Genomic DNA, 13040 nt, shown 5'->3' on the forward strand with positions numbered 1-13040 from the left:
ATTATGCAGCAGTATCTCATGAAGAACCACTTTTATTTAAACATCAGTGGAAATATTTTCTATGTGCTTGAGGCCTCCCCCCCCCCCCCAAAAAAAAAGTCTCATGTTCTGAGTTAGTCAAGTTTCAGTTTGCTGCAAAACTCCCTTATCAGGTCCAAGCCACTCGAAATGGTTTTGTAATGGAGATGTTGAAACGCAATGGCTGGTGGAAGTGTTTCTGTTTATCATTAATTCATGCACGATATCTTTTTTTTTTTGCTTTCAATGCCATTCATTCAAGGCTGTAGTTCAACCGCAACCTGGTCTGCTTTCTGGTAAGTGCAGGTGGGATGAGCTGGGCTGTAGTGTTTGCAGAATGACCCAGGCATGTGTCGGGGTGTTTGGAACATAGGGTTAACTGGGGCTGAGCGCCTTCTGAATTTTTGAGGTTCCTGGGTTTGTTTCACCTCCTTCTTTGTGTAATATGGAGTCAAACTCGTCTGGCAGGACACAAATGAAACAAAAATCTATGCGTGCATCCTTTTCCCTGAAGATATAAATAGTCTAAAAGAAAGATGGTATGCTTGGCAGATGATGCTGAGAACTGACATAATACAGATACACACTGAGTAGCAGAGCCTTTTTTTGGGTTATGCTTTGTCATTTCCAAGAGGGGTTAAGATGGAGTGGTTGAGATCAGCTCTCTGGGGTCGCAGTGTTTTTGTGGGGGGAAAAAAGAAGTTGGAAGTGGTTTCTGAAGTTCAGTCTTGCAGTGCATGTTACTGTGGGCTGAGCAGAGGGGGGCTGCAGGCAACTGAATAGAGCTCAGAAAGTGTTCCGTTCTCATCTGCTGGTGGATGGAACCATGATTTCTCTCCATAACCTGAGATGTCTTACTGCCATAATGAGCTCTCTCTCACATGTGCCATTGCAGTTATGCTTCTCTTTTCTCTATTTTTTGATCCCTAACCTGTGTAAATGTAGCATTCAACAAACTAATTGCTTTCATTTGGATCCCAGAGCTGCTTGGATCAATGAGAGCTCATCGTTGCTGCAGACTCCAGGAAGAAGCTGCCTTCTAGGATGCACCTCTTAGTCCATCAGCCTGGCTTTGGAAAACAAACCTGCAATGGCCAATTGCAAATAGTAGATGAGCTCTTGGCTATGTGGTAGAAACCACTGTGGGTTCTGAGCACTTGCTAAATGTACTGGAGGTTGTGAAACAAACAGGTCTGATGGATGCATGTTCCACATTGTGCCGTTTATGTCCTTGTGAGACTCGAAATAGGCTAATCTGAGCTGAACAAAAAGCCTGCGAATGTTCTTGGAAGCCTCTGATTTAAAAATGGGGATGTCACTCTGTAAGCTTTCTCGTGTGTGTTTTTTCCTGTTTGTTTTTAATGCTCCCCATCCATAAATCAAGGATCATTCAGTTTCTGTAAGTAAATTTCCATCTCACATCAGAATGGAGGAACAAGTGAAAACACATCTTTTTTTTTGCTGATACTTTCCATTCGGTTTGTTTGGAGTTCAAGTCTTGGCTCCGTGTAGAAGGCTGTATCATTATGTTTTTAATCTAAACTTTTCCATAGTAGAGGGGATGGTTTGTTTTGCCTGTTAGTTTAAATTACAGAAACATCTTGGTTATAAAAGCTGAAAAAGAGGGCCTTCAAGATTCTGGATACCCGGTTCTGTTTAATGAGCATATCTACTAAAAATAGCCCTTGTGAAGAAGGTTAGTAACTCATTCTTTAATATTCCCAGTCAACAGCAAGAAAAGATTTCTTTTATTCTGAACTGATTAACGGCTGCGTATCCAAGTCCTGAAGATCTGTGCTCTGGTCAGCGGAATCTAAACTTTAAAAGGAAGGGGTATTTAGTGCTCGGCTGGTGAGAATGGCTCTTCCTTTATTCTGTTTTGTTTGCTCTCTTGCCAGCCAAGCTCGGAAAATAAGCAGTGCTGTCGAGCTGCACTTGTGTTGATCCATCCTCGTCTATTTGGATGTGCCAGGGGATTCACTGCTTACCTCGCGTCCTCCCTGCACAAAGCGTGTGTGGAGGAACTTCTGCTCTTTTTCTGCAGTGTATTTAAAGCATTCTTTAGTATGATCCTGAAGCCCTTGAATGCCGAGGTGTGTGTAAGGCGTGCTGTGCTTTGTGCAGCGCTGGTGCCAAACCACTGAGCTGCTTTATTGCTTGCTGTCCTCAAAAATGTGCATCGCTGCAGACTGCTTAGGCTGAGCCATGCCTTCATGGGGATGAAAGGGAAGACTAATACAGAGCAAAGCAATGTCTGGTGTACTGCTATTTAGTATCCTCTCGTGGATACTTTGTTTTTCCAGGAGATGAGGAGGAGGGGCTCACTTGCCTGGAGTTCCAGAGATGGCTTTTTCTCCTCCAGGAGTGAAAAGGAGGTGTGGGACCCATCATGCTTCTGTCACTGGGGCACACACACCACTGCTTGGGACTGAGTTTGGATCTGAATGGGTGCATTAAACCCGTGGGGAGGTGGAGACAAGGCAGGGCTCGGGCTCAGTCCTATCCTGGCCCATATAACCACTGATGTGTTCAAAAGGAATGAATATAAGCATGTATATGTGTGAGCGAGAAAGTACTCAATCACCTGATATGGGATTCCCCTTGTGGGGTTTGCACTCATCTTTTTATTTTTATTTTTAATTTTTATTTTATTTTATTTTTTTTTTAAACCTTAATTTTTATAGGAAAGCAGCTTTCTAGCCTTAGGAGCACTGCTCCCAGTTTGGGCAGGCACTGAAAGGCACTTGGATGGAGTGCTTGTGCAAGGAGGGGTGTTTTCCCTAGCTGGGTCCTGCGTAAACTTGAAATGTCTTTGATTTGGGGAAGAGAGGGGGGGGAAAAGGTGAAGTAGTTTCAGGTGCTACTGTCTGCGCATAACATCTCACACAGGGAGACCCTGTTCTGTTGGTCCTTAGGCAACACTGTGATAAAAACAAATCAAACACCTGCGCTTGGATCCGCTTGCCAAGTTCTGGAGCTTTGCTCACCCTTTTTTATAACTTAAAAAATAGGAAGGAGGAGACAGGTTTTTTATATATTTTTTTTTCTTTCCAAGTGCTGTGGTTGCTGTGTTGAAAGATGTACAAACAGTGCTGGCTGCCAGAATGAAGGAGACAGTGAAACTGTCCTTGGGTGCAGGGCTGCTGCAGGCATGGGCCGGCTGTGGGAAGGAGAAAGAGCCTTTCGCTTCCCTTCCTTTCCATTCTCTCTTTCATTTAGTGTTGCTTAACAGTGAGTTAAAATACCTCCCTAGAGCAGCCAGAGCTCATGTCCTCCTAACTTCTGACTTTCAGACTTAGCTTGCTGAAAGGTTTGATCTTTCCCTTCTCAGCCCAAGTGTATTTAAATGCATTTGTTCCTCTAACCAGAGGAATGCCAAGGCAGAAAAATCTCTAGGTAAATCCAACGTTTGCTCTTTAGCGCAGTCAGCTGCAAGATGCATTGTAGAGCTGAAGTTCTACTTCTGTTCACAACAACAAAAACATGCAGTAATTTTTTCTTTTAATTGTAGGATACAATCACATTCATCTTGCACTTTCTAATCTTGCAAACAGCAGCTGGGCAGAACTGGTTGGCAGTAGTCAGCTCTGCCTCTGTGTGTACTGGAACCAGTCTAGTTGGGAGCGGGCCCACAGGGTGGAAGTTCTGTTTAAGATCTTCTGCAACCACGTCAGTATTGCTTCTCTTAACTTGTTTAGCTTTTGTGCTGTGCTGGTGAAGGCACAGCACAGCCCTCAATGTATGACTGTCTTGGCTTCAGTGTGCCCGGGTTATAAATAGACACCCCTTGCCCCTCTTGGCAGTAGGAAATGACTGCAGCAGGTGTTGTCCTCTGTTAGAAATTTGCACTTATTCATACCCATGTACTTCTTATAAAATAACTAAGCTCCTAGTGCACTCTCCCTTTCTTAAATGCACACTGACTTGGTAGCTAGCATCATCCTGAAATCTTCATTGAGATAGAAGAAATAAAGCCAGAAGGGTGTTTTTATTGTTGTGCAGCCTCTGTAAGGTACCATATTTACATGCAATTTAAAAAGTATTAGTAGGAGGTGAAGGAGAGGTGCACAATGTCAGGAGCTGGTAAAAGTGGTATAGGGATTTTTTTGGGTTCCTTTCGTCGTATTGGGCTGGAGTTCGGCTGGGTTTGTTGCAACAGTTCCTCCGCAGTAATGCTGGTAAGGGTTTGGAAGGCTCTGGGCAGGATCTGGTATCCCTCCTCACACTGAGAAAATAAACGGGGCTTTTTGTGTGGCAAGGTAGTGCCCAGAGTAAATAAGGATATTGCAGCCTGCTTCGTGTGAAATGAGTTTGGTGTCAATAAACAAACTTCCTCGTGACACAAAACCTATCATTGTGTTTGGATTAGCTTTCAGGCTCAGCAAAGAGGTGAAGCTGTTTGGGCAGGGTGAGTGAATGCCTTTGTGCTGCTGAGGTTGTTTCCTTCCAGGCATGGTGCAGAGCCCCTGCTTCAGTGCTGATGTTGGGTGCTTTGGGGGAAGAACAACAGAGTTCGGTGTGACAGTGTGCAAAAAGTGAAAGAAAGGGGAGATGTGATGCTTGTTTAGAGAGTGTGTGTAACAAAAAGGGGGTCCATCAAGTGTTTCAGTTACTGTTTAACGTGTATGTGCCTCTATGTCTTTCTCCCTCAGATGTGAGAGCTGCGTGGAGCTGCTGTTTGTAAGAGGGGCTGGGAACTGCCACGAGTGTGATACACCACTGCGGAAGAGTAACTTCAGGGTACAGCTCTTCGATGATCCTGCTGTTGACAAGGAAGTGGAAATTCGTAAGAAAGTGTTGAAAATGTGAGTGTCACCAGATCAAAATACGGATCTGTTTCATGGATCCCATTTTCAGAACTGGTCTTGTTTTTCCAGCAGCTATTTAAAAACAAACCAATGAAAAACCCTAAAAACCAACACCATAGTTTAACTTGACTCCATTTCACATTGAGGGATTATAGAGAATCTGACTTCATGCAACAACTGAGGAATGAAGTCTCAGCTTAGCCTGGAGGAATTCCTGCTTAGTGTTAGAAAATGTTGGGTGTTTCTGTGTGGGGTATTTGGCAAAGACCTGCCTCCCAAATGGAGATGATTTCATGCTGAGGACCACAGCTGCTTTCCCTTTGAGGGGGTGAACATGGGAGTGGGGCAGAATTAGGACCTGGATTGTTTTGTTGCCTGGGGACCTGTTTGGAGAACTGAAGGCTAGTTCCCTTCCAAATGAAAATGGGCAAAAGAGAAGCTCTGTTCACATTGTTTTCCACACAGCAATTGTTAGCGGAAATGATTGCTTACAAGCATTGTGTTGCGAGACCATCATGCGGATTTGAGAGCTCTTGGAGTTGAGATAAATTGCATCTCAAATTGCATCTCATGTCTTGTGACCATAAAACATATTTTACAAGGAAAAAAAGTAGGCCACTTGATGAGTGCTAAAAGAAGGGCTGATGGAATGTAGCAAACTTGGACAGAGGTGTGCAAGAGGGAACACACAGGTAAATCATAAGCTTGGCAGCCTTTGTCTAAGGCTTAGTGAAGACTTGGGTTAAATGAATCTTATGATATTGCTGAGATGTAGGAAAATTGCTTCACTGAATACCAAGATGCTGATGTGGAAAGTAATAATTTTGAGGTTTGATTATAAAGCGTACCAAAGCTAACAGAAGTTAAATTGGAATAAAGTCAACTTGGTTGACTTAACACAAAAAGAAGCATAGTTAGAACAGAAAATGTTGTAAAATACTTGGCCTGCTTGGATTTGCCAGATTAATTTTTAGTAGGCAGAAAAAAGCCCCTCCAGATTGGAACTGTGCCTGAGTCCTCAGAACTTGATTTTTGCATTTCTAGGTGTTGTGTGTCTTGGTCTGCAGAGCAGACAGAATCTCAGTTCTATGTTTCCTTGTGAAAGCCTACGTATCTTGACTTTGAGAGCTTGTCTGTGTTCTAGCTGGACTTGTTGTCCCTTTTTTCCAGCTACAAAGAGCTGGATAAATGAGTTCTGGAAGGATCTATTGATATGGAGTAAGATAATCATGTAGTGCTCTGAGTTTGCTGCTGACATAAGCTTTCTTTTGTTGGCGAAAAGCCCAACTCTCTTTTCCGATACTTGTAGAAAAAACTTTTCTTGTGGGTGTTGCTGTTGTCTCTGCCTTAAGCAGGATTTTCACAATGACAGGTAGGCTTGGAATAACGATGTACTAGGTTTTGTGCTTCTGTGTACCTGAAATGCTGGAAAAGAAGCCTGCAAATAGTAGGAAAAGATAGCACTGATTTTATACCAGACCGTCTCCTTTCCAAGCACTTCTGTCTCATTTTAAAGACTCTCTACATCGGTCAGTTGTGGGAGCAACAAAGAACATTGTTGATAAAACTAGGTCAATACTTAATTTGCTTGCAGCAAGAGCCTTGCTGAATTGAAATTTCATCTGTGTGCATTATGTAAACGATTGTTTCTCCTTTCTCAAAGATACAATAAAAGAGAGGATGACTTTCCCAGCCTACGTGAATATAATGATTTCCTGGAAGAAATAGAAGAAATTGGTAAGTCTTTATGCTTGCATTTTTGATGTGCTGTGCTCATGAGGCCATAGGCCTTTATCTTGACAAGCTGCCTATGAGAATGTCTAAGTTGGGTTCCTGTAATAGGATTTATCGTAGTATCAGATGTTTATCTAATTACTTTCTTTCCTGTATATTTTAACCATATTTGCTGAACTGTAGGGCATTGTGAAGTAAAACGTTTTATCTGCCAGAGGAAAAACACAATTCAAAGTGTAAGTAGGGCCTTATAGCTAGAAAAGGAAGGCTTGCAAGCGGCTGTCGGTGCTGCACTGGGGAAGATTAAACAGAAGAGAAATTCAAATTTTCATTATACGCCTCCATTAGCTTTATCTACCATGACAGAAGCCATATGGTGTCTTTCATCAGTTTTGCTTCTGCAAGTTACAGTAGTTGAAGTTGCTTTGAAGCTGATGACCTTACATACCACTGTGGTAGCATTTTATGTTGCTGTGCAGAAGAAGAAGGTTTAGGAACAGACGCTGATTTCTTTTTCTTTGGTTTAGTTGAAGTAGAACTTTGCCCTTTGGAAAGGGCCTATGTTATCAACGGAGTTTATTTTTTTTCTTAGTTAGGGTGACTTGTGATTTATGGTGGAGTGATGGATTTTGCTTAGAAAAACATGGAAGTGTTCAAAGGAGAGACTCCTAAATGGTTTGCTTCTTGGTTTTGTAGGCTTTTCTTTTTTCTGTCCTGGAGGATGAAGAGGTGGCATTTTAAAATGTACAGGAAGGGCAGTGAATGCCATTTGAAGGAAGTAATGGAGATGCTGCTTTTCAAAGGAGCCCTTGCTCCTTTTTTGCACGAAGGCGTTTTGCAGAAACACATCCAGTATACTTACTGCTGTGAGCAATGTGTCATGTTTTTGTTGGCATCAGAAGGCTGAGGCTGGAGAGCTAAATCGTGTGGCTGGGAAACACCAGGCACGCTCATATGGGTCCAGATATCTGGAGGAGACAATGTGGGTGTAGTTCTGTTTGTATATTTTTTGGATGGTGTAGAGGAAGGAGAGAGTGAATAGAGAGAATGATTGCAGCTTAGCCAGAGGATCCTGGAAGAGTCTGTGTGCACACAGAAAGGAAAACTGCTTTGTATTTATGGAGCTTTAAATACAGGTTTCCCACTTACTGCTGTTACGTGATATTTTGGTATCTGCAACAAGGGAGTTGAAATTTTGCCTGGAAACTCCTGAACTTTGTCAATTTGTGCAGCATGTTATGATTCCCCAGCTCTTGGGATTAGGTAGTTAAATTTCAAATGATTTCGTAGCCTCTGATAGCAGTTTGCTTTAGAAGCTACAGAACTTGCAGCTGGTCCTTATAACCTTGTGAAGAAGAATGAATATGTCTGTAATTGTGCTGGTCCTGCAAACACATCACATAGGAGCTCAGTCAGGAGTGTAAGTTAGTTGCTGGAAGTGGACACCTAAAATACCAAAAGGATCAGGAAGATGAAATACCTCCTTCCTTATTAGTTTGTGAGCCAGGGTTGTGTGAGGAAGGAAGGGATGCAGTCAAAAGGCTCTTAATTTTCGCAGTCAGAGGAGTAATTTATGATCTACTAATGTGCTGTAGATCCAGAATCCAGAGGGCTGGTTGGATTCAAGAGCGCATCCAACAAGAATTCAAGCCCTTTCCCATAGTCACATTTTACTCTCAGACTTCACTGATTGTTGTCATCTCCCCAAATGTCCCTGCTTGTGTTCCTGAGCACAACACTCCAACTGGCTGCTGTTTGATATGCAGTGTTACTTCTTCAGTGTTTTTTAGGGTATGTTGTGTGTGGCATGGCAGAACAATGTGTTAGAGACGTCTGCAACTCTGAGTATCTTAGATTTTACTGGTAAGAGTAGTTATTTCCTTTTTCTTTATACATGTGAATTCCCTGCTCGTTTGTGCACATGGGAAACTGGGCTGTTGGGAAGGGAAAGAAAGAGTGTAGTCATGCGGAGCAAAGCTCTGCCTCGTGGGGCCAACGTATGGCAGGTTGGCAGTGACTGCTGGTGGTTGTTAGAGCTGCCAGGTTGGTAAGCTAGGGCACAGGGAATCAGATCTTCCCCTTTCTTTCCCTTGTCCCAAATTTCCAGTTTCTCTGTGACAAGGTCAGCGTGTTAAAAAGCACAGCTTTACCCTGTTTGCTCTTTGCTGCGAAGTTTTGATTCTTAAGTTGTGAGGGGGTTTCAGATAAAGTAGTTGCTTGGCAGAGAAAATATGTAAACATCCTGTGTAAATTATGCTTAAGTGACCCTGGCATGATTCTGATAGCTTTTCCAAATGTTTCAGGTAGATCATCTCCAACATTTGTAGGGACTGCAGTGGTTTATTCCATTGATGTGATATATGGCCTCACTTGAAGCACATTTTCCCCCTATGTATCAGGAGTATACTGACTACAGAGTGTTCTATTTAAAGAAAAGTGTTGGGTGGTACAACAAAAGAGGTGGGGGAAAAGGTCAAACATGGAGGGTAGTTACCTCTTAGCATTGGTGTTATAAAAAGCACGTTTTTTAAGTGGTTTAGAATGTAGCCACTAAATAATGCTTTGGGCTAAAATGTGTTATACGAGGCTTTAAAATAGAAACCACATTTTAATGCAGGTTTTCTCCAGAAGAAAAATCAGTTGGACAATTTGGTCACATTGTAAACAGTTAGTTGTCATTAGCACTAGGAGTAAAAAATGAAGTGAAAAGGTTAAAAGATGTCATTTGGAGCGATATGTGCAACATCTATTGAAATAAGTCAGGTCTGTGTCCTTCTGCTGAGAGGGACAAGGTTCAGCCTTAGAGTTTGCCACCAGGGTTGCACTCCCTTGACATCATGCAAACTATTCTTGTGCTTTCTACAAGGTTTTCTTCCCCAGGGTATCTTCACAGCCGGTTCTTGAAAACCAGGTGTGTCAACTTACCAAAGCAAGGCCCACCTCCTAACTTGTGCGTACACACTGCTTGGCACCACCCTCCTGATACCTGTACAAGGCCTCTAGGCATTACCACAAACAATTGTTAACAGTTATTATTGCTTTTCAAAACATTCAGTGCATTTGTATTAGAAGGAGGCTTCTGTGTTTGGATGCCCCTTGGATTCCGGGATCTCATTACTTCTCTAAAACTTTGTGCAGTATCAGCTGCCTGGTGACTTGTTTGCTCTGAACATTTATCTAACAAATGATCCTCAGGTAGACAGGATTTTATTATCTGCGATCGCTTGTAGGTTATGTTGTTTATTGTTTGAGGTTTTTCCTCTGTGTGTGTAAAAAGATGGTACTGCCCTTGCTAAGAATGGGTGGAACCTAATATGAAATAGGGCGGCCTTATCAAGATCAGTTTCAGTCATCTCATCTGAACTGAGATTTCAGTGTCACGCTGTTCCAGCCAAAGTGATCCTTCTTGGACCTGGTGGGGATTCGTGATTCAAATAATTCAATTTGAAACCGAAGTGTTTTTCTGGAAAATTGTCACAACAAAAGATGACTGAAAATAAACAGAAATGTCTAACAGTGCCTAACTAGATATTTTTTCTTGGCTTGAGTTTGCATTTTGGCTTTCCTCATAATTATTTCGTAGCAGTGTTGGTGGAAGGAGACCTCTTAAGATTTGGTCCGTCTTTTCTACCACCAAACTGCTCCCGTCCTCATGAAAGTGTGAGGCTCCAAAGGTTTGCCCCAGAGATGGAAAGCACCAAGCAAAGGTGCCACAGCAGCTCTGGGCTCCCTGTGCAGGCTGAGGATGTGGTCATATCTCCACTTGGAGTGCTCTGCCCAAAGCATTTCTGCCATTCTCGGTCTCTAGCTGGCTGTTTACAAAGATGGTAATGGAGGAGTTCTTGGTAGTAGGGTAGGAGGAGTATTCTTTATAGCAAACTGATATTTTCCTCAATTCATGAATTTCTCTTTCAGAAAAGAGTTGGATGCGTGGCTGTTTTCCCACTAGTTGTGTTCAGCTATAAGTACCGAGAGTGGAAGGTGAAGGTTTAAAGAGGATTTTGGATGAGAGGAAAAGGATCAGTGTAGGAACTGAGTTTGTAGGTCATTAAACAAACCATTTGCTGTCTCACCAGAGAGGCAATGAGCTTATCTTTGAATAACAAGTATTTTAATGTGGTAACACTGCTGTCTCTTCAAGGAGAAGAAAGCTCAGACAGTTTTCAGTATCACAGACATAAAACAAGGATATTTTGATGGATCAAATGTTGAAGTTCTGCAGCGGAGTGAGATACGCACAGTGCTGATCCCTGGACAACGTACTGTTCCATGTCATCCAAAGTTTTGACTCAAATCTTGAGTTTTATGACAAGAAAATACTTTCCCATTTGTTACAGGACTGCCAGATACGTATTGCTTTTTAAAAAGCAGTGAAAGTCTCCCTGCAGAGGCTGAATTTCCAAAAGAAGGAGTTTTACCTAAATAGAATGAAAGGTTTCAGGAAAACACAATAGTCTTCCTGTTGTACTTCAACAGATGTCTCAAGGCAAGTCAATTTATAAACGAACCAGTGTGAGATGGATAAGTAGATAAATAATTGTTGCATACAAAACTGCTTCTGTTTCTTTTCCCTGAAGGGTTTCAGACCTCTTATATCAGCTTATGCTATATTTTAACACAGACAAAAATAAGCCTGTCTTCTCTTTGAAACCTTTTCAAACCTGCCATCTGCTTTGCCAGTCGTATTCAGACCTGTACCAATATTTTTTCAGGGGTGTTACAGCATATGAGTCGGGGTTTCTTTTTAGCTCTTTCTGTCCCGGTTCTATAATTTTGGTTGTCGTTTTTGTTTTTAAAGGAGCATTTGGAAGAATTAAGTTTCAAAATAAATTTCTGACACAAATGCAAATAAAACCAAATCAAACCATGTGGTGTAGTTCTATATTTATAGCAGGTAAGATGCTGAGTGTTATTTACTGTGTTCTTTGATTTGATACTTGCTAGTTTTTGAATGCCAAGTAAATAGCGGTGGGGGCATAGGAGAAGAGAAGGAAGTAATCATGACCTCGTCCCCCTTACAAAATGAACCTGACTATTGTCATTATGGGGATAAAATGGCAAGAGTCTACATTCTGTAATTACTAATGAAGAGACGTTTGAAGGCCATGAAAAATAAATTAGAAAATATGTTGGAAAGTGTTTAGGCTGACAGGTTGGCCATTGATAACTGTGCAGTGTCAAAGAGCACAGTTTGTTTTGCTGCTAGGATGTTTATGTAGGAGGAAAGGTTGTCTTTTCATTTATTCAAGGACAGCTGTTGATGCTGATCTTGGTATAGACACAACCGGGTCTTCACACTGCTGTAAATCTCCAGTGTGTTAAGTCTTGAAATGAGGACTCCTTGGTGTTGAGGAGCAACAGCTAAGGATGACTGGGACCAAGACAATGTTTCTACTCAGTGACAGAAAGGCACTGTTTAGTGGGAGAGATCTGTTCTGGTCTTTGAGGGTATAAGAGATACGAATCTGTGATTGCTGCCCTACCATATCTTCAGGTGATATAATAGACAGGCAGAGAAGAATCAGTGCAAGGAGAGAAGAATCAGTGCAAGGAGATTTGATAGCGGACAGAATTCTTCCCATGGTTTCCAGCCACCACAGGGAGGCAGACGGAAAAAGAAACAGCACTTTGCTGCAGGGTGATGTAAGGTGATAGAAGGTATCAGGCTCTAAGTAGTCATAAACAAAGGCAGTGTCTAACATTTGCTTTCTTACCCGATGTAACGCCAAACGTAAGGTTTAAAATTCACAAACTGAGACTCTGTATTGTTTGAATCCATTAACATTAAAAAAATAAACAGAAAAGCCCACTCGAATGATTCAAGCAGCAGCACTTGCAAAACTTGGGCCATCTGCTTATTGCTGGATTATTTTTGGAGAAACAAGCAAGATGTTCAGGAGCCAGAGGCATTTTGGCATCTCATCTTGTTCCTCCTCTAGCACCTGAAGGTGGCATCTGGGCATCCTGCTAGCACAGCGTGGCTCATATGCTATTTCTTTCTTGTGTCGTCACTGAAAAGTTTACAGAGCTGGTGTGTGGATTTAAGTTGTAGGAAGTGCTGACATTCCCATGCAGCTGCTGTCATTTCAGAGCCTTGATCTGATTGTATGCCAGCATTTTCACATGACCATTCTTCTATGCTGTAATACTCAAATGTGAAGCTGCTTGTCAGCTGGGGGCTGTAGACTAGAAAGCTTGAGGTCAAATCTTCCCTAAAATAATAAAAGTTTAGACTGAAATAGAGACTTTTGTTAAGACAATGCTGCCAGGTCTGGAAAGCAATATGTAATTGCAATGAGAAACTGGAAATGTTCTTATAACCCTTTTGGAGTGGGGAAAAAATATATTGAAATGAGTAACTTGCTTCCAAAGCCCAATGGGCTGAACTTTGACAGTCAGAGAGCTCCTGTAGCAATGTACTGGTTTGTTGTAATGTCCAGGGCTCCACCTGAGGTGAGATCAAGACCCCCTGAGGTAGGT

General features: G+C 42.1%; 1 protein-coding gene across 2 annotated transcripts in view; it reads left to right on the top strand.

Moving 5' to 3' along the window:
• MNAT1 (MNAT1 component of CDK activating kinase) overlaps nt 1-13040 on the top strand; it is a 113631-nt gene that overhangs the window by 25876 nt on the left and 74715 nt on the right. For both annotated transcript variants that reach the window (XM_072337731.1, XM_072337732.1), the window contains exons 2-3: nt 4671-4823; nt 6490-6563. In XM_072337731.1, the coding sequence (XP_072193832.1) occupies nt 4671-4823; nt 6490-6563 (227 nt within the window). The remainder of the gene's footprint in view (nt 1-4670; nt 4824-6489; nt 6564-13040) is intronic.

Source organism: Excalfactoria chinensis, chromosome 5 (assembly GCF_039878825.1).
Source record: "Excalfactoria chinensis isolate bCotChi1 chromosome 5, bCotChi1.hap2, whole genome shotgun sequence".
NCBI classification, from domain to species: Eukaryota; Metazoa; Chordata; class Aves; order Galliformes; family Phasianidae; genus Excalfactoria; species Excalfactoria chinensis.